This window comes from Protopterus annectens, chromosome 14.part0 (assembly GCF_019279795.1).
Source record: "Protopterus annectens isolate FY-2018-M chromosome 14.part0, PAN1.0, whole genome shotgun sequence".
NCBI classification, from domain to species: domain Eukaryota; kingdom Metazoa; phylum Chordata; order Ceratodontiformes; family Protopteridae; genus Protopterus; species Protopterus annectens.
This window is the reverse complement of record NC_056748.1, coordinates 889,485,505-889,513,139: the sequence shown is the minus strand read 5'-3', so window position 1 is coordinate 889,513,139 and position 27,635 is coordinate 889,485,505. Positions and strand designations below refer to the sequence as shown.

General features: G+C 38.5%; 1 protein-coding gene across 4 annotated transcripts in view; it reads left to right on the top strand.

Annotated features, from left to right (window-relative positions):
- LOC122789323 (collagen alpha-1(XII) chain-like) overlaps positions 1-27,635 on the top strand; it is a 1,412,827-nt gene that overhangs the window by 1,247,648 nt on the left and 137,544 nt on the right. For all 4 annotated transcript variants that reach the window (XM_044056685.1, XM_044056683.1, XM_044056682.1 and 1 more), the window contains one exon: positions 11,299-11,571. In XM_044056685.1, coding sequence (XP_043912620.1) covers positions 11,299-11,571 — 273 coding nt within the window. The remainder of the gene's footprint in view (positions 1-11,298; positions 11,572-27,635) is intronic.

Below are 27,635 nucleotides of genomic sequence, written 5' to 3'. Positions count from 1 at the left end.
TTGTGACATATATAACTGACCTGAGAAATAAAGCTAAAACGTGCAGATTTAGTGACTTAAGGGATGAGTGTGTAAAAGATGATGCTGTGAGAAAGATTTTGTTTCATGACAGTGATTTAACTTTGAATAAGGCCATTGAGATTTGTCAGATATACTAGTTTATAGAAAAGCACACACACATGGTTAAAAACGAGAACAGCTCTAGAAGGCACAATGATAAAGTTCATGTTGATAGTGTGCAGCACGTGGTTAAAAGAAATAGGCCCAAGCACATGGCAGCTGTAATCCCTGCAGCACCTACTGGTAAACCCCAGAACATTCTACCACATTCCCGAAGTTGCACAGTCTCAGTGAAGCATAAGACTGAGTCAGCAAACTCAAAGCATAGGCCCCAGCCAGGTTTCATTGTCAGCTGTCGTAACTGTGGTATAAGTCATGAATCTAAAAGGGGAAAATGTTTAGCTTTTGGTCAACAATGCCATAAATGTAATGAATGGAATCATTTCAAAAGATTTTGTAAATCAAAAGAATGTGGGTACTCTTTTATAAAAAGGGATCATTTTAAGAAACGAGTCGATCGGTTAGACAGTGGCAGCCTGACTCTTTATGTTGATGGTGTATCAGTGCCTCGTGAAACAATTAATGCAGTTGATTTAAGGGCAAATAATGAAGTATTTTGTACTCTGCAGATAAATGGCAAACCCATAGAGCTCAAAGTTGATACAGGTTCCAAGTGCAATGTTATGTCAGCAGATACATTTGCTAGAGTGTGTAAAACTGAAAGGCTTGATTTGGCAAGGTGTGCAAAACTAGTTGTTTATGGAGGTGAAGAAATTCAAACTGAGGCTTTCATGTTACTCTGCTGGACGAAGCTATAACTTATTATTTTATGTGGTCAAGAGGCATGTCCAGTCATTATTAGGGCTCAGAGACCGTTTGGAAATGGGATTGCTTTTATTCAGTAAGGATGTTCACCATGTTAGCTTAAAAGACCACTACTCTAATTTTGCCCAACACATTTTTTCTACCTATGCTGATCTTTTCCAAGACAAACTAGGCAAACTTCCTGTTGTGTACTCCATGAAGTTAACCCAGAGGTCAGTCCAGTTCTCAGACCAGCACATAAAGTTCCAATAGCCATGCAGGACAGAGTCAAAGCCAAGTTAGATAAAATGGTACAACAAGGTGTGATTTGTCCAGTTGATGTTCCAACTGAATGGGTATCATCAATGGTGGTAGCTCATAAGAAAAGCTTAGATGATATCACAATATGTATTGATCCAAGAGATTTGAACAAAGCACTAAAAAGACCTCATCATCTAATGTGCGCAGTCAAAGAAGTTGCAGTCTTGATGCCAAATGCCACTATTTTTTCTGTCTTAGATGCAAAGAGTTCATTGTGGCAAATTTGGCTTAACAAAAAATCCTCATTGCTCACTGCATTCAGTACTCCATTTGGCAGGTACAGATTTTTGAGAATGCCATTTGGGATAAATTCTGCAAGTGAAGTCTTTCAGCATGCAATGCAGCAAATTTGTTCTGGGTATCCTTGTGCTATTATAGTAGATGACAAACTGGTAGGAGGGCATGATGAAGCAGAAAATGAAGAAACCTCAGAAAAGTTCTAGAAAGGGCACATCCAGTTAATCTTAACCTCAGTCCGCAAAAATGCAAATTCAGGCTACAAGAAGTTGATTATGTTGGCCACTTATTTATGAGTACAGGCCTATGACCAGACCCTTCAAAGCAAACAGCCATTCTTGAGATGCCAGCTCCAGACAATGTACAAGCCCTGCAATGTTTTCTTGGCATGGCTAACTACCTAGGCAAGTTCATTCCAGACTTGAGCCAACTAACAACCCCATTCAGAGAACTAACACATAAAGATGTATCATGGTCTTGGTTAGAGCAACACCAAAGAGCATTTGATGTCTTAAAACAGATAATTGCTAGCCCTCCAATTCTCAGATATTATGATGTTCACAAACCAGTTACACTTTCCTGTGATGCATCAAAACTTGGTCTTGGTGCAGTCATTCTACAAGAGGATCAACCTGTTGCCTATGCATTGAGAACTCTTACCCAAACTGAGATGCAGTATGCCCAGATCGAGAAAGAGCTTTTGGCAATTGTGTTTGCATGTTCAAAGTTCCATGATTATGTTTATGGTAGACCTATTCAGATTGAAACAGATTACCAACCATTAGTCACAATCCTGAGAAAGCCAATGCATTCAGCTCCAGCCCAACTGCAATGTGTAATGCTGAGAATAGAAAAGTACAATTTCAATATTGTCTACAAGAAAGGCAAACCTCTTTATCTTGCTGATACATTATCCAGCTCACCCAGAAATAACACTGAACTGCCTGAAAATCCAGACTATCATTCGATTGATGATTTTGAAGTCATGAAAGTGCATAATTTTTCTTCCACGTCTTGATGAGCTGAGAAATCACACAGCTACAGATCCAGTTTTACAGAGGCTCAACCACTCTATCAATCAAGGATGGCCGTCAAAGCAATCTAGCTTACCTCAAAAAGTGCAACCCTATTTTCCATACATGGGATGAGATTTTGTCTGACAAAGGTATCATTATGAAAGGTCCAAAAGTAATTGTTTCAAAGTCCTTGCAACCAGAGTGCATTACTGTCTTGCATTGTGGTCACCCAGGAACTGAATATACCAAAAAAAAGGTGAGAGGATTTGTATTTTTGCCTTGTTGCAAGACATTGAGAGAGCACTTTTATCTTGTTCCATGTGTAATAGTACAAAGCCACATCAACAGAAAGAACCACTTCAGCTTAACCAGATTTCAAAACTACCTTGGTCGACAGTAGCCACAGACATCTTCGAGTGGAATGGTCAACATTATTTGGTGTTAGTAGACTCTTACTCCAGTTGGTTCGAGATTGACTTACTTCCTAACCTCGTATCTAGTACAGTCATTACTAAGATGAAGCATCATTTTGCTGTACATGGTAATCTGCACAAAGTTATTTTTGACAATGGCACGCAGTTTACAAGCCAACAGTTCAAAAGATTTGCTGAAGAATGGGACTTTACTTATGTCACAAGTAGTCCTGAGTACCTGCAGTCAAATGGTTTGGCAAACGTGCAGTGCAAAGTGCTAAGCAGTTACTTGAGAAGTCAAAGCGAGACAATAGTGATGTCTTCCTGAATCTCTTAACTCTCAGAAATGTTCCTCATGACAAACATCTTGGTTCACCTGCTCAGAAACATCTGTCGGGACAAACCAGAACCACATTACCAATCAGTAGTCAATTGTTGGTTCCATGTGTCAAGAATTACAGAGCATTGAAAGCCAATCTGTTGAAGATGCGCCTATCCCAGAAGTCCTACTATGATAAGACCAGTAAACCACTCAATCCAGTACGAGAGGGAGATCTGGTAAGGATGCAAATGTCCAAAGGTTATGATCGGATTGTTGTCATGAAGAATATTGGTCCAGAGATCGTACATTACAGAATCAGAAGGAGCAATCTTCAGGTGGAATCAGAAATATCTGAGACTGGTGTATAAGCCTATACCACAGCAAATAGCCTATGAGAAAGACTCTTTATCTCAGAGTGAGTTGCCCAGTGTCCCAATTATAGAGAAGTTCCAGAGGACATTCCTATTCCTGTGATGAATCCAGATGTTCCTATACAAGTTGTGCATTGCAGACAGTCCCTGTTGCTAAATTTAGTCCCAACCCATTATGTTGCAAGATATGGTCAAATTTCTAAACCCTGTAGCAGATACAAAGCAACTTGGACATGAACATTGTGTTTTGTTTCCAATGCATATGGTAATGCATGCCTAGCTCTAACATTGTTTTGCATAAAGGGCAATCTTTTTAAAAGGGAGGATGTAGATCAATATGTGTGTATATATACCTTTACTAAGCTAGCCAAGGGCTTGCACTAGTGTATAAATGCTGGGCATGTGCAAGTCAGACTGCCATTTTGTAGTTAGCTGTTGAGATGTGAACATGTTTGTATGTAAGCTCTGTCTGTTAACTAGTCTGTTCATATTTAGAGATGCTGCTATCCACCCTGATGTGTTTCTATGTATTAAAGCATCTAAACAAAACCCCCAGCCTTCTCATTATTTGTATTAGAGATGAACGAGTGACAGTATCCATAAATAGGGTCTATATTATAACATCGAAATCTACAAATGACAAAAAAAACCACCAGTTTCTGTTCACAGACTCCGCATATAACTGCACTGCACACCAACCAATATTCCGGTAAATCCATTTATTGATAAAATAATAAAAAAATAAAAATACGTTGTCTTTTACATATGAGTTAAGTGCTTTCATCTACTCCATGTAGACTTCATCAGAACAATTCTTTATTGACACAGCCGGCTTAAATATAATCATCAGCCAATCTCCTACTTCAACTCATTACAAGTACATGGATAAATCAGAATTTAAAGTGCTCAGTGCTTAATTTCCTTGTCGATCGCCTTTTTAAATGGATTTACCGGAATATTGGTTGGTGTGCAGTGCAGTTATATGCGGAGTCTCTGAACAGAAACTGGTGGTTTCTTTGTTATTTGGTCGACTGTTCCAGGCATATACAGTGTTCATAGTTGAGGGAGGACATGGATTCCTTGGACGAATTGCCCTCCATATTTTCCCCCAGAAGGGACGACATACATAAGTTACAGTCAGAGATGGTAATCATTAAGGGAGAACTCACCCGGCTGATTGATTTGATTAGTCAGCCTGATTCTAATGGTTCAAATGAATGGAAGATGACGTCACCACGTATGCCTCATGGATGTAGAGTAACGGATTCCATTCCAAATGGTCAAGGCGATGGTGTGGGACTGAAAGAAGTAGCCTCTTATGGATCTAACAATACAGACATTGAAGGTGTGGGTCACCTTTTTAACTGTGATGGATGTGGATTGCAGGTCGAATATAATATTTTGGGTGCAAAACCCAAACGAGTCGCGCACAAGAGAACATATGCTATGGTAGGACAACCTACGCATACAGGTACTGTACTAGCTCCCAATTTACATAAAAACAATGGTTCTCACAAGCGCTATGATTTAAATAGCTTTCTAGTCACTAATTTAGATTTTAATGGTGATTTAAAGGATGCTAGTACAAAGAGAGACAATGACAACAATCAACAGGAGAATAGGACTTTAAAGGAGTACATACAAGAGTTTGGAAAGAAACTCAAAGTACTCAAAAGTATCCAACTGGACAATATGTATTTGAAAAAAATGTTTGGATACTGGTATTGTTCCTATGGGACTAAGGTTTTTTAAATACCCCATGGGAATTGATATGGATGAGGGTAATACAAACGAATGTATGAAAATGTTTGACAGTTTCGATTTTACCTTTATGAAGTTTACTAGTATCTTGTAATGACAAAGAAATATGTGGTTTAATGTCTGAGTTAGAGCAGTTGGATCATATTATTACTAATGACTTATTATTTGATGAATGTGAATTGTTTCTAAATGCACAATATGCATGGGTTGAGAATCAAATAAAAATACAATATGACAGAAAGTGTAAGAAAATGAGAAGGGATATGCAACAGTATGAAAAGGGTGAGGCTTACAGATGGGGACCTAATATACGTGAATCTAACCAGAATGATAAGGGTGATGATAATCAGGGACACAATCAGGATAAATACAACAATAAAGTAAGGTAAGGAAGGAATTTATATACTCCTGATTTTTTAGGGGGCAACAAAAGTTGGCAGGCCCCAAACAGGGGGCAATACAGAGGTCAGAGAAAATGGAAGGCAAACCAATGGGAAAATCAACCAGACCACAGGAGCAGAAACAACTGGAAGAGAAATTAGGGATAACAAGGCATAATGACATACATTACAGTTTAGGAGAATTTAGTATATTTAATTATACACAAATAGAACTCAAAAAGGAATATTTTAAGTTATTATCTAAGGGAATGAAATACGTTCCCAACAATGCTTTTAATGTAGTGGATTATATAGTGGATTTTAAAAAGTATTTAAGGAAACTGAATTTAGCTATATATTTCAGTGGAAAAAGAACAACTCAGCCCAACAAGTTTAAAAAGAAGAGCACCTTCACACGCCCAATGAACCACACTTTAGCTATATTTGAGAAGGTGGTCATAGACGAGATATATGATTATGGGAATAAAAGTAAATTCTCTAAAAATATATACAATTTAGAATATAATGAATTTGAACTATTAAAAGAAATACAGAGAAATAAAAGCATACGTATTATGAAACCCGATAAGGGGGTTGGGCAGTTATTTATGAAACTGTTGAATATGTAAACAAAATTAATAGCATATTGTTGAATTCAGGGAATTATGATATATCATCCATTAACGAAGTCAATATTGGTTACCATAAAATTGATTTATTATTGGAGGAATTATTATTGGATGAAAGGATTAATATGGATATGTATGATTTTTTGAAGGTAGAACACCCTATTATTAGTACTATAGTAGGTATACCCAAAGTACATAAAGATATAAATGATCCCCCATTTCGCCCTATAATATCCAGAAATAGATCCAAAACCTTTCCTTTCGGAAAAGTGATCAACACCTGGTTGAAACTCATATACAACAGAATAATGCATATAGTAATTGATTCATGGGATTTTCTAGGAAGATTAGTACCAGGACTTGTCACATCTGATATGTTCTTAGTAACTATAGATGTACTGGATCTTTTTTCGAGTATACCTCAGGAGGAAGGATTGAATAGATTCAACAACAGTATTGAAAAATACGGTAGTTTGACGTGGGATAAAACATCCCTAATTATGGAATTTATGGAATTAGTTCTGATTCATAATTACATATTGTATGAAGGTGAATACTATAGGCAAAGAAAAGGGGTAGCTATGGGAGCAGCTTGCGCCCCCATTTTTGCCAATTTATTATTATTAGATTGGGAAACAGAATATGTATTACAAACGGATTGGAATGATAATATTTTGTGTTACTTGAGGTTTTTGGATGATATTTTTTTGATTTGGAAGGGTAATGAGAGCAAGCTCAATGACTTTAAAGTATATTTAAACACAAGGTGTGATTATTTATTATTTAGCCAGAAAAAGAGTATTATAAAAGGTCAGTGTATAGGGGCTGCTAGAATGACCTCGGATTATTCTGATTTGGTCATTGAATTGGATGTTATAGGAAATATGTTCAAGAATAGAGGATATCCTATAGATATAATAGTGGACATTAAGGAATATGTGAAGAAGGAATGGGGGAAAAATATAAACCCATTGTAGGGACAGGTACAAACAAAATAGTAGGGGTTAATATGAACAAGGAAGACCAGAACTCAAATGAATTTACTAGGGCATGTATATTACAATACGCCCCCCAAGCAAGGGTTATAAAGAAAATAATAGCAAACAACTGGAATATTTTGAAAACTGACAATAGTGTATTTAAGATGGTGGGGGAGGCACCCAAATTTGTATCCAGAAATGGAAGCAATTTGAAAATGAAATTGAAAAGGAAAACCAGGAACTATAACCACAATTATAATTGTGCTGGCACTACTAAATGTGGGAAATGTAATCAGTGCAGTCTAACTATTAAGGTTTCTTCCCTAACTTTGGAAGATATAAATAGAACTGAAGTTAGGTTTCAAAAAGGTAACTGCAGAACTTCCCATCTTGTGTATTTAGCAAAGTGTACTAAATGCCCTTGTTTCTATGTGGACAAGACTGATAGATGCCTTAGAAATAGAATCTATGATCATTGTTATAGAATAAAGAAACAAGATGCAAAAAATGCATTATGGAGGCATCTAGATGGTAGTAAACACTGATTCCTTTAATTTTGGCATATTATAATGCATAAAAGGGAATCCCAGAGGGGGAAGCATAAGGAATAAATTGGGTGAAAAGGAGGCTAGGTGGCAGATCAAGCTCAATGCTTCAGTTCATCCAGGGCTTAATGAAACCATTTCCATCCAGCCCATATTGGAAAACAGTGGGTAGTTAGGACGGTTTTGAGGCACATGTACAGGGATATGGTGATAGTAAGAATGGTTTTATACTTTTATACTTTTATACTTAGTAATTAATGGAACAGCAAGTTCTTTATAACTGTTATGGTTAACATTTATGTGTTTACTTGTATCTAAATGTTTATATATATTTGATGATATATGTATAAAATACAGGAAGTTTTAATAGATATGACATGGTTTTTAAAAAAGCGATCGACAAGGAAATTAAGCACTGAGCACTTTAAATTCTGATTTATCCATGTAATTGTAATGAGTTGAAGTAGGAGATTGGCTGATGATTATATTTGAGTCGGCTGTGGCAATAAAGAATTGTTCTGAAGAAGTCTACATGGAGTAGATGAAAGTGCTTAACTCATATGTAAAAGACAACGTATTTTATTTTTTTATTATTTTATCAATAAACGGATTTACCGGAATATTGGTTGGTGTGCGGTGCAGTTATATGCGGAGTCTGTAAACAGAAACTGGTGGTTTTTTTTGTTATTTGGTCGACTGTTCCAGGCACATACAGTGTTCATTGAAATCTACAAAGATCGAATGTTATAATATCGAACCCTAAACATCGAAATCCACAAACATCAAACAGTCAGAATAGCGATTTTTTTCCCAGGGAAAAAAAATCGCTCTTCCGAGAAACATACACACAACACAAACACACACAAAAAACAGCAATCCACACACATACACTTAAAAATACTACACCTAAACCTAAACTAAACTTTACATACACTACTAGCTATCCACTTACCTTAACCCGACCCTAACCCTAAGGTCTGTCACTATCGCACACTCACCTCACCCGCGCCCTAACCCTAACTCACCTAACCTGCCCCTAACCCTAACCTACACACAACCGCACACTTACCTGACCCGCTCCCTAATCCTAACTCACCTAACCTGCCCCCTAACCCTAACTTATACACAATCGCACACTTACCTGAACCCGACCCGTAACACTCCAAAAAATCGAATGCTGAAAACAGCGAAGCCACAGCAACGGCCCACCAAATTCTTTCCCTGGGAAAGAATTCGGTGTCCTGCACCTTCGCTGTTTTCAGCGCTCGACAAAACTGGTTCGATATTATAACATTCGAACTTTATAAAATTCAATGTTATAATATAGACCCCATAAATAGACCCACCCATGCAAAGTTATTGCTAGTGATTCTTGTGCCAGGTACCAGTCCCCAGTCGGGTGTCATCCCTCAATTTAAAAAAAAAAACTCAAGAGTAATTGAGGAGCAAGAAGAAAAAGATACGCTTTCCTTCTAAACTATAGCTGACTGCAGCTGCTACAGTTTAAACTGTACACTGAGTGCTCCACTCTTTGTTTCTAACTGTAAATACAATACCGGCATTCAGAAATCAATGCTGGTAGTGCAGAGAAGATACGGAGTGCTACAACACTTCAGTATTTTATGGCAAATGATGGCCTGTAGACCAGTCGAGATCTGTCAATCTCATCCTCTAATATTTTGTGACTGGGGTGGATGCCCTCTCTGCCCCACCCTAGCTATGTCTCTGCCTCCAGGGGGCCAGGTAATCTTACATTAAAGTATTCCACAAAAATATAATTGCTCCATGGATTTACAATGTGCACAAAATCATTTAAGATATTTATAACCTGACTGGATTATACAGAAAACTGCAGGTTTCAAGACAATCAATTTTCTATAAGGTTCCAGCCAATGCATGAGTATATTTGTCTGATAGCACAAAGAATTAATGCTCTTAACAAGCTGCTTTGTGTGGTTTAGGGTTTGATTCTGTCAGCTTCCATTTACCTACTGTGTGGCTTTGTGCTACCCCAAATAGTAGTCACTGGCTGAAAAAGATCCACGTGGATCAGTACTCTGCCTTGGTTAACAAATGAAAATATATAGTCAAGTAATTAAATTAATAAATTATTAACAGAACTTAACTTTAAAAGTGCAGAGATATGAACAGTGGACTTAGATAAGTCAGGATGCAGGGATGGCAAAATAAAACCAAGGTTGGTGTGAACATCATCACAGTGAAGGATGAATGTACAATGCCACAGTTAGTAAGCACTGTGGCCAATGTATGGAGTGTATACAACTTAAGCTTGAGTTATTAGGAAGGTTACATTTAGTAGGGGATGGGGCAGCACAGAATGTTTGAAAGGCTTGATGTAAGTCATGTAAAAGAAATATCATACAGCATATTATGATGTGGTAGAAGAGAAAAGACATCAAAGAGGCAGGAAAAACAGCATGATTGTGAGATCCACCACTGAATTTAATTTTAGCCTCATCTCAAAGCTCTCAACTTTCCATCTCCAAAATGAGGAATACCACCTCTCATAATATGGAAGATATGTGCACAATGTATAACACTTACCAATAGCTTGTAAACTTCAACTAGTAAGCTTGCAGAATGCTTAAAATGTGCTACTTTACACATGAAGTGAGTTATTTTCATGAATTAATATGATTCAGTATTATTTATTATGAATATCACTTAAAATTTCCTTACACTGAATGTATAACAGATAATTTTGATGCATAACTTTGAAGAGCATGGATTTTAAAGGCTCGTAATAAGGTGCATTTGATGGGTATGCCATAACCACCTTTTGAAGCCAAGGAAAAGAGTTTCTCAATGCAGTCTTAGGATTACAGTGTCTTGTGTTAATGCAATCTGTTGTGACACCACATATTTTCCATACAAAAGAGGTTACATTTATTATGGTCCCCTACTTTGAAACATTGTTTTGGAGCATGCTGTGCACACGTGCACACATATATACACACACCAGAATGTTGCACTTGTAACAGGCTAAGGTTGTACATGTAACAGGCTAAGCTCTTAAAATTCCTTTTTATTGTCATCTTTGAAACCCTTGTTCATCTTTTGATCTAGACTTGTGAACTCTGACTGCGTGTGGCTGGGAGGGTGGCCTAATGGTTAAGGTGTTTGCCTTGCAAACACAAGGTGCAGGGTTTGTGTCTCACAAGAGATAATTGGCTAGGCTTAAAATAGCTCGCAAGGGCAGTTAGCTTAGTACTAATCTATGAACCTATGAAAGACATACAGCTTTAGTCCTAGTTTTGAGTGAATGCCAGAGCAAATAATGTCTAATTGAAATGTAACATGGTTTCAGCATAATATGCATCGCTGAAGCTGGGTACAGAAAGCAGCTATGTCATTTTGATATGAAACCTTCTGATGATTTTTAGTGTTTTTGTGAAGTGCTTTATTTGGCTTATATTTAACTGAACTTTTTTTTTTCAGATGAAGTCACTCCAACACAGATTCTGATCTCAGAGTCCAAGCCTCATAGTTTCAAAGTCAGCTGGTCCCCTAAACTAGACAGTGTCTCTCATTACCAGGTTTTGTACAGCCCCCTGCGTAGAGGATCTGCCAAGTCGGTTATAGTGGGAGGCAGCCAGAATACCACAGTCCTGGAAAATCTCCTGCCAAACACTACATACCTGGTGACAGTAATAGCACAGTATAAATCTGGGCTGGAAAAAGCCCTGTCAGCAAAAGCTTGTACTCTGGAAGGTGAGTATATATATTTCATCACAATGGGGGAGGGGCTTAAAGATCATGTACAACTAAATTTTACCTCCATCATTGCAGTAAAGCTCTTCCCAAGCAATTACACAATGTGCCCTGTAGTCATAATTTTCTTAAAAACATTATTCAGGGACTTTTTAAATGTATTTTCTCAGCCTTCTCAAAAAACTGAGTCCTTAGCGCTCTTCTGGTGCAATAATATGGCAAAAACCACTGGACATGGTGAATCTAGAGGCAAATTCCTTTAAAACATTTAGCACTTAAATATAATGGCCTAATTATTCAATGATTAATCTTTTAATTACTAAATAGGCATATATTTAAAGATTATATTTAACTGATGTATATATTTAAAGACTGTTCTTATGAAGTTTTTATTCTAAAGAAGTTCTGTTGAGGGTGAAAGTGCTAAATGTAATAAAGGAGTTTGCCTCTAGATTCGCTGATTTCAGTGGTTCTTGTTTTATTGTTTCAATTTTACATTATTTCACTTTTTGGACTTTTTTGGCGTGTTCTTCTGGTGTAGTTCTCCCTGTCTTCATGTCATCATGCTCATCACCTTGATAACACGAGGTTGGGTTGCTGCTACACTTCCTGGAAGAGTGTGGTTTGGCAGGATATTTGTGGAGGGCTTAGTGCATGCAAAATATAAATATATTTAATTTTCAAAAGCAAAGTTATGATGGTCTGCCTCCCCACTTTCAATTTTTTTCTGTCATTCAACAAATGCCTATTAGAAAGACATTATTATTAAGTAAGCTTGTGCACCTCCACAGTAAACTTAATTTTGGCTGGAAACCGAGCTCAGCAAAGTCCAGATCAAAAGGTAGCATGCTTTTGGGTTTTATTTATTTTTTTATTTTTAAGTATAAACTACATTCACATAGGCTTTATATCTCCCTCATGAATTTGTCGGTGTAGGTAATTATAAACCGTATTTGTTTGTGCTAGTTTTGTTGTAATTCAGTCCGCATGCTATGGCTGTCTCCTAATACTTGCTAAGGCTTCCAATCGCAGTGTGATGTGGTATATAGGAGCCCTACTACCTGCAGATGCTGAAGCAGGGGGCGAAACATATGGACAGATAGATACAGATTTGTTTGCTTGTTTTTTGGGGGTTTCTTTTGCAGAAAAATGAAACGTTAGATTTCTAAATCAGATATAATGACTTAATTGATAAAGGAGCTACTACCATAAGAAAAGGAAACTATGAATCTTTATTTCAGCATACTGCAATGCATATAATCTTTAACTAAGGTTGTAAGCACATCACATCTTGCTAATTTTCAATTAGTAAGTTTTTCCATTACAACTCTCATTATATTTAATTTAAAGTAAAAAAAAATAAGGATGACTGCTATTTAATCTGATTTCTCTGATATCACTTACATAAAAATGGTTAAGTTACTTGTAGTACTTTTGTAAAGTACAACTTCAGCTTGTTGAACAGCAAAGTTCAAGCTGGTGTCTGTGACTTGAGGTACACCTCCTTGGACTATGAAGAGACACATGATGAAGCTCTGAATGTGTCCAAGGCAGGTATGACCTAACACTGAGCAGTATTCTACCTGTCCAAGGATGATGCTGCGATGTGAGCAAAGCATAATTGATTTCAATAATTGGCTTAGATTTTGGCATCATCCAAAGAGGGTCCAATATTTGTCAACCTGAGACAGTATGATCAACAGACCAAACTGCTTCACCAGGGATGGCCTGCATCTGTCCCCTCTAGCATTTTGATTATTGGCAAAGACATTATCCATTCCCATAATGCCTTTTTTAGGCAATGCTAACCTGATAAACATAATGAAAAAAAAAAACAAAGGGAAATATGAAAGTATTATTGATAAATGCTGAGCCTAAACAAGAAACTCCACAAGCCCTCTTCATCATGAAGGACATTGGCATCTGTGTAGTGACTTAGACATGGTTTTAAATATTGGAGAGCACTGCAGCTGTGCAGGGCTATGATGTATTCCACACTTTTAGACCAGCTACTGTGAAGGAGGGGAAAAAAGATGTAGGTGTCTTAATTTACATCCAAAAGTGACTTAGAGTTTCTTCATGTCCAACTAACCATCAAAAAGGTCCTGCACAATATATTAGATAGCTATAGAACTTTCTCTATGACAAAATAAAACCACAATGTCTATCTATAGGAACTAGAATCTTTGAGTGCCTATTTTCCTAAGTGATCTAAACTATGCAGTTATAGACTGGAAACCTACACCATCACTAGTACACAAGAACAGAGATTCCTAGACTTTCTCAACACAAATTCTGTAAAACAATTAGTCAGAGTACCCAATAGGGGGAATAACAACTTGGCACTTGTCCTTAGTAATATGGGAGCATCTTGCACCATCCCTTTGTGTATCTTCATCACCTGATAGGTCTGATCATAAAGCAACCTCCTTTAAAATAAAACTGAAACCAAAGATCCTTTCTATGACATCCACACTCTGGGACAGTAATCAATGTGCCTCAATCCTCACCACTGACACTGGAGAGGGATGTTCACATGGAACAAAGCTAGATACACACAATATTCCCAGATGCAGCTCTCTGCATCAAGCACAGTTTCCCTTAAGAGCACACAGGGAACACACTCAGTCTGGGGTCTGGGTTTCTCTCTCTCTCTCTCTCTCTCTCTCTCTCTCTCTCTCTCTCTCTCTCCAGGTCCTCAGTAAAAGTCCCCACTGGCACAGCTGTAGAGTTGAGTCCTCAGCTGAGTGTCCAAGCAAATCCTCCAGCACCTTCTCTGTGAAACTAGTGCTTTGTGTCTCTGCTCCAAGCAAATGACACACACACACACACACACACACACACACACTCCTTGAAATTTTATTTTCACACATACACACAATCCTGGGAAAGGCTGGCACAGATTTACTATATATGCCCCCCTTCTACCCAGACTATAAGGTAGTTACTACTACCAGACACTCCAAAGCCAACTGCTCTAAGGGTCTTACAAGGGTACCCAATTATACTGGGTGAAATTAATATTAGCAGAAATGGTAGTGTTTTGATCAATACAGTAAGGCTTTCAGGAGTGGCCACAGAGTCACTAAATAGATATGAGTACTCTCAAAGGTTAAATATTCTCTGTAGGACTAACCACAATTTAATAATAAATAATAAAAGAACATAAAAATACTAAATCTCTATTTACAAAAAACACCAGAGTTTCAATCACAGGAAATAGTAAAATAACACAGATGAATAGATTCACATAGATACAGAAAAACAGCGCTTAACTAATCTCACTATTTTCCTGACTGATTTAAGGAATTACTATTTCCTGGTTCACTTAGTAAAGCAAGGCAAGATGAAGTGGGTAAGAGGTCCTTCTTTGTCAGGTTACAAAAATAGACTGCTCTCAGACTTCTCTCTCATCTGGTATTAAAGCATCATTTTTGTGCTAGATTACTTAATGACATCACATACATCTGGTCATCTGACTTCTGGTTCTCATGCTACCCCCATTGCTAGAAAGTGAACCGGAATTTAGCACACATGTGCCAATAATACACACACATAGAGCTTGCTAAGATCTGTTCCAGGTTCTGGAAGTCATAAAACCATAAAACACTTCCATTCTTCCAGAGTAGCAATATGTTCACCCCAAAGACAATACAGAAAGCTTCGTAGTACAGACTTTTTGTCTCTGGCTGCATTGAGAACTATAAGATGCAATGTTTATGGCCTACACTAGGTAATTTAATTTTAAACTATTTTTCAAAGTTAGCTGCAGTAGGACTGTGTTTAACCCCTTCTCTTCCAGTATCCTTTGTTACAATATATACATTTCAGCAGTTACAGTAATACATGTATATTCCTTCCTTTGTCCAGCAGGACACACCGTTGATACATTTCTAACACAAGCATATGTACAAATCAGTTTGATATGCACATGACACATCCACTGCCTTACTTCTCCTGGCATAGCTGGCAATACTTCACATCATCACACTTTTCCCCCAAGGTACCTTTAGACATTTCTTTAAGACAAACTACCGATTCCTAACTGATACAGTGTCATGCTTCAAATCCTCATCAAACCCAGTTAACACCACTGGTTACACAGAAATGTACACCACCACATTGTACCAGCATGTAAATAGCTGCACAGATGCAGGTGTACCCAGTAGGAACAAGGGCAGGGTTAACTTCATAAACAAACCCAATTGGTGCAACCATAATATCAACAAGTTTTGCAATAAAATTAAAATAATTTTGAACAAATTTAAGAAGAGTAAATCCCAGAATATTAGAGCCCTTGTCACTGAAATAAACAAACAACACAGGAGTTTAATAAAGTCCACCAAAACCATGTTTGAAGCTAAAATAGCTACTCAAAACAAAGACAATCACAAGGCATTTTTAGTTATGTTCGTAATCTCAAAAGCATAATGCGTCAGTGAGTGGAGGGATTATGAACAATGTTACCTACACTGAGGCTGAAGATACAGTGGAACTTCTGGGCAATAATTTTAGCTCTGACTTTACCCCTCTCTCCACCCTCTGTCTCTCTATAAAGATATACCTGAAAGTGGTTCAGCTCCAACTATCACACAAGACTAAGCCCTAAAAGTGCTATCAAAAGCTAAAAATAATGTGTTGAATGGAAGTGATAATATCCTTGGATACATATTAAATAGCATAAAGCAAGATTTAGCCACACCCCTAACAGTACTGTTCATTCTCAGCCTCAGTCAGGTTTTGTAACAAGAGAATGGAGGACAGCTACAGTCATTCTGTTCATAAGGGAGGGCCTTCCACTGACCTGGACAATTACAGACCCATAAGTCTGACCAGCTTCATATGCAAAGCCATGGAATGACTTATCATGGAATTAATCAATCAATATATAGGGAACCTCCAGACACTGGACTCATCTTAGTTTGGATTCATCAAGGGCAGGTCATGACTACTGTCAAATGAAAAATCAATGATCAATGCAGCCAAGGTTCAGTTAAGGTTCCTTTATTCTTGTACAAGGAGACAAAAATGCAGTTCAGAAATTTGTCTGACATTATACAGGAAATACTTCATTATTATAATGTTCTGTAAGCCATTGCCCTCTAAGCTGACATAGTCAAATACAACTCTTAGCATTGTTCTAAAACAGGTGTTTACTAAGTTTTTCTGCTGATATAACAATTATAAATGTTCCCATGAGAAAGTTTTCTCAAAAACAACGTGGCCTTGCTGACCACCGGTCTGTAACGATTTGATGTTACAATTCGTGATTCTTTCGTACTTCGAGCACAAAGCATATACTGATTGCAGTCTATAGTCTTATCTAGTTCCTCTACAGCTGCAGTGGTCTTTTAACACAAACAAGGTTACTTGCCTAAGTCTAATAACATTTTAGAATACTTCTTTGTTATCTTTCCCTAATGCTAGCAAAATCATCTGTTTCTCAGTGTGTGAACAAGGTCATTCACTGAGCTGATCAAAACCAAAGACAGAAAGTACATACAATTATTTTCAAGCCTGTAGCAGAATAAATGTGTTAACCCTTTTGGGCTTCTAATGCAGCAAGCATAATGCTAATACATATATGAATACATATTTTACTATATATATGTGAATACATATTTTTCTAACATTTCCCCCCTATTAACACTTTTTATTCTGTTCAAAAGCATAAACAGTTAGTTTCTTCTCCTAACCTCTTCCGCTTGGGATTTGCGGTTAGGTGAGTCATTTAGTTTAAACTTCTGAAAGCATTTCATTTTCCAGTAATTTATCAACCTCAGAGTTTTGATACAAGGTTTCAGATACTGACATGTCTATCAATTCTTTAATCAGTTTTTTCATGCAGGGTATGCCACAACACGCACATACTCCCAACAGGAGTATCCCCACACAGACAGCTATTAATATGTTCATTATAAAGGTACCCCACCCCCCAAACAGATTCTGGAAAAAGTCCGTCAGTGGGTTGGGGCCTGGTTTGGTCATGGCTGACACTTGCTGTATCACCTCAAGGTGGTAGTTTATCTCATGTTGATAATCAGGAATGTACGCACAACACTCTTCTTTGATTAAAGCGCATGTACCACCTCTCGCCGCTAGGGTGAAGTCGAGAGCCATACGATTCTGGAGCACTACAGTTCTCATAGCATTCAGTTCATCAGTTATCAATTCAAGAGCAGAAAAAGTTGCATTACTCATTACTTCGAGAAGTTTGGACAGTTTTCGCAGTTCCCAAATTGATTTTGCCGCTCCATATGCTGGTAATATGCCTGCCCACGATATGACAGCATCACTCAAGTCCATGTGCATCAGCTTGGTACCCATGGTATGATGGTCTTTCCAGCCCACCTCGATTCGTCCCACTGGATTCTCAGGCTTTCTGACAGGTTTTTTGGCTACATCTCGGGTATTTCGAATATCTCCCTTAGGCAAAACTGCAGTGTGTCTTATGGCCGGAACCAGATACCCCAAAAAACAACTGCCGGACCAGTTCTCAGGTAACCATTTATATGCTTTCTTACCACACACAAAATAACAATCCTCTACCTTAGTAGTTACTTTACTACGAAATGGCTGCCCTGCATGAAACATTTTCCTATCTGTTATAGACAGTTGCTTAAAAAGAATAGGATTATGATGCACATCACCAATAGTCTTATGCATGGACTCGAGAAATGAGTCATAATTTGAGTTACAAACTGTATCTATTCTGTTTGCTTTGGTATAACATTTGTAATGTACAGTCACATTGCACCTGCTCCAACCTACTTGAATTGTGTCATTCTTATAAAAACATACAATTCCCTTTTGTGTCACAGGCAAATACAGTGCTACCTTATCATACGCTTTGATAGCCACTGTCTCATAAACCAAGTTTTCCCAGGTCTCATTGGCCCCTAGGGGAACTGCAGTCATTAATAACCCCCTGTATACTGTTGGTATGGCTGTGCAAATCCAGCAATTCGAAACATTAAAAGTCTCAGCATACACACGTGTAATTGCCTGATAAGTGTTAAAGTTCGGGTGCCAGTCTATGGGTGACTCATCACATTTATTCAGTTCAGCTGGTGTGGCCAGAAAAAGGATGGGCCACAGCAAAAAGATTGTTGTCATTAGTACAATTAACAGGATAACCATGCAATACTTCTGGGGTTGTTCTGCATTCCTGTTTTCTCTAAACTTTGTCATGTTTAGTCTTTCTGTGAAACAGCAAGATTTTTATCTAGTTCAAAGTTTTTGCAAAGTTTGCAGTGTGTCAAATGGATCCAAGAGGCTTTCTCACCAATCTTGACTGCTGTGGGTGTCGACAAGAGGACCTGGTAAGGTCCCTCCCACTTTGGCGAATTCCAGGTTTTCTTCTTAATTATCTTCACCCAGACCCAATCGCCTGGGGCTACTGTCACTTCCAATGGTTGATTTGGCTCTTTACCTGAAACAGAAAACTGCAAAAGATGTTTAGAGTTCAGCATATGTCCCATATATCTTGCTAGCGTACAGTCTGCTTCCTGGTCCTTGGGCATGAGAGATTTCCACTGAGGGGTATAGTATGCCCTCCCAAATATTATCTCAAAAGGAGTCAATCCTTTCGCATTTGGAACAGTTCTCATGCTCAACAGTACCAGGGGCAGGCAGTTCACCCAATTCTTCTACATTTCTGACATCAGCTTCCTAAGCTTGTTCTTTAAAATCCCATTGTGCCTCTCCACCAACCCTGCAGATTGAGGATGATATGCACAATGGTTTTTTACAGAAATTCCAAAATATCTACTGAGATGCTGTATAGTTTGATTTACGAAATGTGTGCCATTGTCACTGTAGATCCTTTCCAGTATACCAAATCTAGGAATAATCTCTTTAACCAGAGCCTTTGCAACTGTAGCTGCATCTGGATTTTTAGTCGGAAAAGCTTCCACCCATTTGGAAAACATATCCACAATGACAAGGCAGTAACGTTTATTTTCACATTTATTCAATTCTATGAAATCCATACAAATAGTATGAAACAGATACGGTGGTGTAGGGAAACTCCCTTGCTTGGGCTTTAACGCCCCTTGTGCATGATGTTTGTTACAAGTGTGGCATGATAAACAGAATTTTTTGCATAGTTTGTAAATCCGTATGTAGTGAATACCCAGTTAACTAACTGTACCATCCCCCCTGTTGAGACATGGCATTGCCCATGTTTCAACAAAGCTGCATATCTAAACAAATTAGATGGCAATGGCAATACTGGTGTTCCTTCTTTGGAGATGTACAGTCCTTCCTTGAGGAGTGCTCTTCATCTTACCCACTTTTGTTTTTCAGCTCTTGTAGTAAGTGACTGCATTGTTTTCAACATTTCTAAGTCTAAAATCTCAGAAGGATGTAATTCCTCATTCAAAAGAAATGGTTCTGAGGCTGCTTGCTTTGCAGCTGTGTCAGCTCTCGCACTGCCTTTTGAAATCCTATCTTGTTGCTTGGTATGAGCTATGCATTTACAAATAGCTACTTTCTGAGGTAACTGAATTGATTCTAACAAATCTAAAATAAACTGTGCATGATTAATCGGTTTGCCAGTAGATGTCACCATTCCTCGATTTTTCCACTGTTGCGCAAAAACATGTACAGTAGAAAAAGCATACTGACTGTCTGTAAAAATGTTCACACGTTTACCCTTTGCTAAGGTGCATGCCCATGTCAAGGCAATCAATTCTGCTGCTTGTACAGATAAGCTGTGTGGTAAAGATTTTGCTTCTATAATTTCAGTATCAGAAACTACTGCGTATCCTGTTAGGTTCCGTCCTGTAGGATACTTTCTGCATGAGCCGTCCACATAATATTTCACCTCGGCATCATCCAAGGGAACATCCTTGAGGTCTTTTCTGGGCAGTGTCGTTTGCTCAATTACCTGCAGGCAGCTGTGTGGTGTGCCATCTGCAGGAGATGAGAGCAAGGTAGACAGATTCAAAGTTGTACAAAGTTCAATTGTCATGTGAGGTTGGCTCAACAATATAGTCATACAGGATAGATGCCTAGCAGTGGAAAGATATGCTACCTTCTCTTGCAGTAAAATAATCGCGACTGCATGAGGCACTCTCAATGTGAGAGGATAATACTACAGAGGCCGAAGCCTGTAGTGCCATTGTGGCTGCAACTACTGCTTGTACACAGTGAGGTAAAGACCATGCCACTGGGTCCAGTTGTGATGAATGGTAAGCAATGGGGCGTTGCTTGTCCCCATGCTGCTGCGTCAACACTGACATCATATAACCTTGCTTACAATCTACAGTTTGGAAAAAACGTTTATGATAGTTTGGTAATCCTAAGACTAATGAAAATGCTATCAACTGTTTTAGCTTACAAAAAGCTAATTCTGCTTCTGGTGTAAATTGTATTAAATCTTGTGCTGCCATAGGCTTCTGAAAAATCAGGTTAGTTAACGGTGCAGATTCCAAAGCATAGTTTGGGATCCAGCTCCGACAAAAATTAATCATACCAAGAAAGGACATCATTTCCTTCTTGGTTGTGGGTTTTGGTGCTTGTAAGATCGCTATTTTTCTGTCTTCATCTAATGTCCTTACATATCCAAGGTATTTGACTTGTTTTCTCCAAAGCTGCAGTTTAGCTTTGCTTACTTTGTGTCCTTCAGCGGCTAAGAATTTCAATAATGCTATAGTGTCTTCCTTACAATCTGGCTGGGTGGGAGCTGCCAGCAGGATGTCATCAACATAAAGTAAAATCTGACTACCTTTCGGTGGGGTGAACCCTGCCAAGTTACTAGCCATCTCCTGTGAGAATATCGTTGGACTTTCACAATATCCCTGTGGTAGTCGTGTATATGTATACCGTTTTCCCTGAAATGTAAATGCAAACCAATACTGGCTGTCAGGGTGTATCGGTATTGAAAAGAACGCATTGCTAATATCTACCACAGAAAAATATTTTTGTTGAGGTTTTAAATCATTCAATAGGGTGTGTGGATCTGGCACCATAGGTGCCCTTGATATTACTGCGTCATTTACAGCTTGCAAATCTTGGACCATACGCCATTCTCCATTTGCTTTCTTAACCGGAAATAAGGGTGTGTTACATGGTGAATCAGGAGATTCCACCAGTATCCCTTCCTTAAGTAAAGCTGCTATGATAGGTTTAATACCTGCCTCTGCATCTTTTCTTAAGGGATACTGCCTTTTTCGTGGTCTAAATGCTGACTTTGGCGTGATGGTAACTGGTCCTGCTGTACGAATAAGTCCTACATCTGATTTTCCTGTTGACCAGAGAGTCTCTGGTATGTCTAATAAAGCTTTTTCTTCCTCGTCTAATAAGAGTGCTTCTCAGCTGTTCTCACTTGACTGCAAGTGTACAGCTGGGTGTGTTTGTGTTATCCAATTCAGTTTTTGTCTTTGTACTCCCTGTTCTGACAGTTCTGATTCTGTCTGCTTTTCCCATTTTGTGACTTTTTCTCCTAGGTCTGCCCATTTCATACTCTTGTCCTTAGTTAAACTAACATGTGGTAATCAATTTGATTAATACAGTGCAAAGAACTCCTGGGGCAATGAACAGCTAACTACACTGTTCCCTTCTATGTCCCAGTACAGATTACGCAATACTAATCTGTTTGCACAGTTTTTAAACAATTCTTGCTCATATTCCTCATCAGGTTCTGGTGTATTACAATAATACAGAGTACAATGCAACAGGTGTTGTATGTCAATGCAAAGGGAGGGGAACTTACTGATAGCCACATTCATTAACTCTTCGGTTATTGCCCCAGGACCAGTCGTAACCAAGTCCTGGCCGTACCAATAAAATGCTTCACCCTCCGATTGCACTGCAAAAGTATTAATTTGTCGCTGTGCTTCCATACCCTGCATGGTTGGAACTACTGCTATGCCAAATAGTTGCATAAGGTCTCTGCCCAAAAGGTTCACTGGGCATTTTGCAGAAACAACAATTTTACTTTTCTGGGTTAATCCTGAAACAGGATCTGTTATTGCAATATTATGGGAGAGAGGCTCCTGATACAGCTGTCCATTAGCTGCTTTTACTAATATGTAATCATGTGACTCTGAATTCTCCGGTAGTTTGGAGGGGTGTACCAGGGTTCGTGATGCCCCTGAATCACAGAGAAATTTGACTTCCCTCCCTTCTACCAGGAGTGTAACTTCTGGTTTCGTGTCTGCCAAATAGAGCTCCAAGCTCAATAAGGCTAGGTCTAATATTTCAATTTCTTCACTATTGGTAGCTTCCTGCACTTCCTCCATTTCTCCTATCACATCCTCTGCCCTGTCTGTCACATTCTCATTTGTCCTTTCTCCGTCATTCCTATCTAGTGATTCTTGACTATCATATAGTCAGTCCTCACCCTCTTCATTTTTATCCTCCATTGCTGCCTTCTTATTTTTCTTGCAATCCTTTGCCATATGTCCCTTTTTACCGCATTTGAAACATTCACCCCTTTTCTTTCACCCTTCAAAGTCCTCTGATTGCTGATCAGATTGTTTGTTTCCCCTGGGCATTTTTCTTGCCCTTCTTCCCGGACTGTACTAAATAAACTTCTCCGTCTTCTACAGCGAATACTTGGGCTTTCTAGCATATTCAAGCAGTGACTGTAGTTTGCTTGTGCGATGATCTACCATGTGCTTCATAATGAAACTACTTATGGGTGCAATACTGTCTTTTAAAAATGCATTCTTTAACTGCTGCTCATATGGGGAATCATGTGTTTGGTCTTCAGGTACCTGTATTCCACAATGGTTATTAAAACATTCTAGTAATCTAGCATAATATCTATCAACAGTTTCACCTTCTTGTTAGATGCATTGATTAATGCAAGTCCAGTCTGCCCTAGGCTTCCATTTCTCAGAGATTCGGTCTGTCAGACCTTTCACCCTGCCATCCAGCTCTGCGTTACTATGTGGGAGTGGCCTAAGTTGTGCGTCACGGGGATTCCATTTGCCACTGATCATGTGCCAATCTGGACCTACGATTTGTCTGACTACTTTTTCTACCTCTTCCCCATTTAAATGGTAACTTAACCTCATGCCCTGTAAATCTACTAAAAATTTTCTAAAATTAATTTTTGGATGGGGAATCCCCTCTGCGGCTTTCCAGATGTCTTCCAGTGTCCACGGTCTATATACTAGGATAGTCGGGTCCTGCCCTTCTTGTCCTGCCTGAGGATTTGGTACTTCTATGAGCGGACATATCTCTTCTTCACTCATAGATCGCAAATTTTTATTTATTTGATATAGCTCAATATCCCCTCGCAAATTGCATGTTCGAGACCTAGTCTCGACAGTATCTCTGACAAACGGTTTTGGTTTCATAGGAATAGTTAGGTATTGTGGAGGTGGACCAGCTTGTTCATTCGCTTCATATTCTGGCAAGGGGAGCAGAGGGGGCAGAGGGGCTGATGCTATAACCAAGTTATTATCCTCTTTATCTAAAAACATTGCTTTTGAATTCTTATTTATTTGTTCCCTTCGGTTCGCTTCCTCAATCCACCTGTGTGCCTGAGGAATTCCTAATTTGTGCTGTCTTTTTACCTGTCCTTTGGAATCAGTTTTGAGTTGTTTTAAAAGTTTGACAAGTGAGGATTTTTCTAGTTTACCATCAAATTCATATTTATTAACTCACTTTGTGTAGTACTTAATGTTATCGGCACGTCATGACCGCATGTATTCTGCGTCTTCGGTTAACGGATTTTTGGGTTGTTTTATACACTTATTACCCATTTTGTCCTATCCTTATGAATGTTATGTAACCCTTCTTATTTTTAACGTGGTACCACGAAGATTTTATAGTCCCTTCAGACTACCTGCCTACTTATTCTGTTTCCCTAATCTGTGACAAGATAGCAATTTTTCTGTCCCTGGATTTACACAAAAATCCTGACTGAACAAATACAATCAAGTCCCTGATCTAAAACAGAAAAAAGTAGTATTACCTTACCTGAGCCTCAGCAATTGATCAGCCCGGTCCGGTTGAAACCTGCCCATCAGCCACAGATCAGAAAGTGGCCGGCATCTGTTTATACGACAATTCAGTCGGAGGTCTTTTCGACTAAGAAGAACCGTTTCGGTAACTTCTTCCGTACGGATTCAAGCCACCAGGCCTGTCTGATCCGGGATAACCGACAGGTGTCCGGTCAACGAAGGACCAATTTGTCAAATGAAAAATCAAAGATCAATGCAGCCAAGGTTCAGTTAAGGTTTCTTTATTCTTGTACAAGGAGACAAAAATGCAGTTCAGAAATTTGTCTGACATTATACAAGAAATACTTCATTATTATAATGTTCTGTAAGCCATTGCCCTCTAAGCTGACGTAGTCAAATACAACTCTTAGCATTGTTCTAAAACAGGTGTTTACTAAGTTTTTCTGCTGATATAACAATTATAAATGTTCCCATGAGAAAGTTTTCTCAAAAACAACGTGGCCTTGCTGACCACCGGTCTGTAACGATTTGATGTTACAATTCGTGATTCTTTCGTACTTCGAGCACAAAGCATATACTGATTGCAGTCTATAGTCTTATCTAGTTCCTCTACAGCTGCGGTGTTCTTTTAACACAAACAAGGTTACTTGCCTAAGTCTAATAACATTTTAGAATACTTCTTTGTTCTCTTTCCCTAATGCTAGCAAAATCATCTGTTTCTCAGTGTGTGAACAAGGTCATTCACTGAGCTGATCAAAACCAAAGACAGAAAGTACATACAATTATTTTCAAGCCTGTAGCAGAATAAATGTGTTAACCCTTTTGGGGCTTCTAATGCAGCAAGCATAATGCTAATACATATATGAATACATATTTTACTATATATGTGAATACATATTTTTATAACAATTACTCAACCTGGTGGATTTTTTGGAAAAGGTCACCAAAGCAATGGATGAAAGCAAAATGGTACAGACTGCGTACCTTGGCCTGAACAAAGCATTTGACACAATTTCCCACTGAGGCATAGTAGAAAAGCTAAATAAACTGGGAATAAATACCTATGTTCCCCGCTGGTTTGCCAACAGACTCACAGATAGGATGCAGATATTCAAAACAGGAGAAGTTACCTCCACAAAGACACCAATCACCAGTAGAGTCCCCCAGGGACCTCTCTTGTTTGGCATCTACCTTTCTGAAGAAAAAGCCAATACCAAATTAGCCATCCTGCAGGAAGGTTTGTCCCAAATAAATAACTGGTGCCAAAATGATGGACTGAAACTAAATGCCTAAAAATGCATTATTTTATCTTTTGGGAAGCCATCTACCCCAGGGAACTACCACATTGGCCCAGGGAACTACCACATTGGCCCATATGATCTCTTGCACCATGTAAATATTGTAAATAGCCTTTGACTGAACTGTGTGAATAATTTTGTTAAAATGATTCTGTACTTTATAATCCATATGATATTTTTACTATGGGCAAAATTGCTCATGCTTTGTATTGAATTTGATAGATATCTGTATTTGTACTTTTATTTCACTTGACTGTTATCTCTACTGTAATCTGTATTACTGAGCTTTTCTTCCCTGGCCTCCACTGAAAATGGGCTCTCTGGGCCCAGTGAACTTCCCCGGTAATCAAACTGGAAATAAATAAAAATAAATAAATAAATAAATAATTGCCAATATGCCCCTAAGAGTTGAGCCCAGGTGGACAGTGACCTAACATTTAACCAACATGTGTCTTTTGTTGCAGGAAAGTCCTTCTATAATACACAGCTTATAAACAAAGGGCTTGTGTCTAGATCTAGGGAAGTCATGGCCCCCCTTTACTCAGCACTTATTAGGCCAGTCATTGAATATAATGCCACCATGGCATGTATCTGTCCAGACACATGCAACAACTCAAATGCCCACAGACATACCTTACTAAAATGATACAAGACCTAAACAACATGTCCTACATGGACCAATTCAAAGACTTGTCTCATTACTTTGTATCATACAGACTGTTAGGAGATGACCTGTGTCTGGCATACAAGGCATTCTGCAACCCATTACTGATGGATTTACTGCACATCAGCAAGTCAAATGGCATCATAAATACTAGATCTAGGAATCTAAACTTCTGTAACAGCAACAGAATGGCTTAGAGGGATAAGTATAACTTGCAGAGGATACCGCTGCTGTGGAACAGACTCCACATCTACATAAAAAATTATTCTTCCCTGTTCAAACTCAAGCACAACTTAGATATATGGATAGGAAACAGAAAAATTTACCCCAGGACTGCCCCTTGTAATACTAATGGACTGCAGCAGCTCCTAAATGCTTAATCCCATGCATGGGTCCCCCCAAATTATCTATGATATGATCCTAGCTATTCTCATTAGGGGTAATATGTAATTATTGACTATGGGAAGAATAAAACCAATCTATAATTAACTTGGACAGGTTATTTTGAGCACAAAAAGGGAAACTGGCTGGGCTTAAAACGGCCCACAAGGGCAGCTATCCTAGTACTTACCTATGAGCCTATAAAGTAAGAATAACTAAACAATGTAGTTTGGGTGGCCTGTATCTCTTTGTAAATGCTCACTTACCCTGCAGGTTTTCTCTGTAAATAAGCCAAAACATTTATATGTGCTTCATTTTCTTCTGTCAACCTCAGTCTCATAATACACTTGTTAGTGTCATTAACTTACTTAGTCAACTACTGATGACCCTTAAAGATCTTCGACATCATAATAAATGTTCTCCAACCCTTCTTTTGCAGAAAGATAGTCTTTTTTCCTGCCTTATTTCATTTCACTGGGCTTTATCAGCTTTATAATCCTAGACCTGTATGATTTTGTACCAGCCTTAAGCCAGCTATCTTGAACCTTGACTAGAAAGTTACACATGAGAACACAACGTTTTTGTTATAAGAGTTATCTGTGGTCTGTGTAGCCAGCTTGCATGTTGCAGCTAGCCCTTCTGTTACATCCCCTGTGAGTACAGTCAGCTGTCTATCCTAAGCACCTTCAAACTCTCCCACACCCCTGCTGTTAACCAGGAGCAGGATGGTCTGATAGAACTGTCAGTTCAAAAACAGTTTTGTTCAGCACAACAAGGTGAATCTGCAAAAGCATTTTTGTG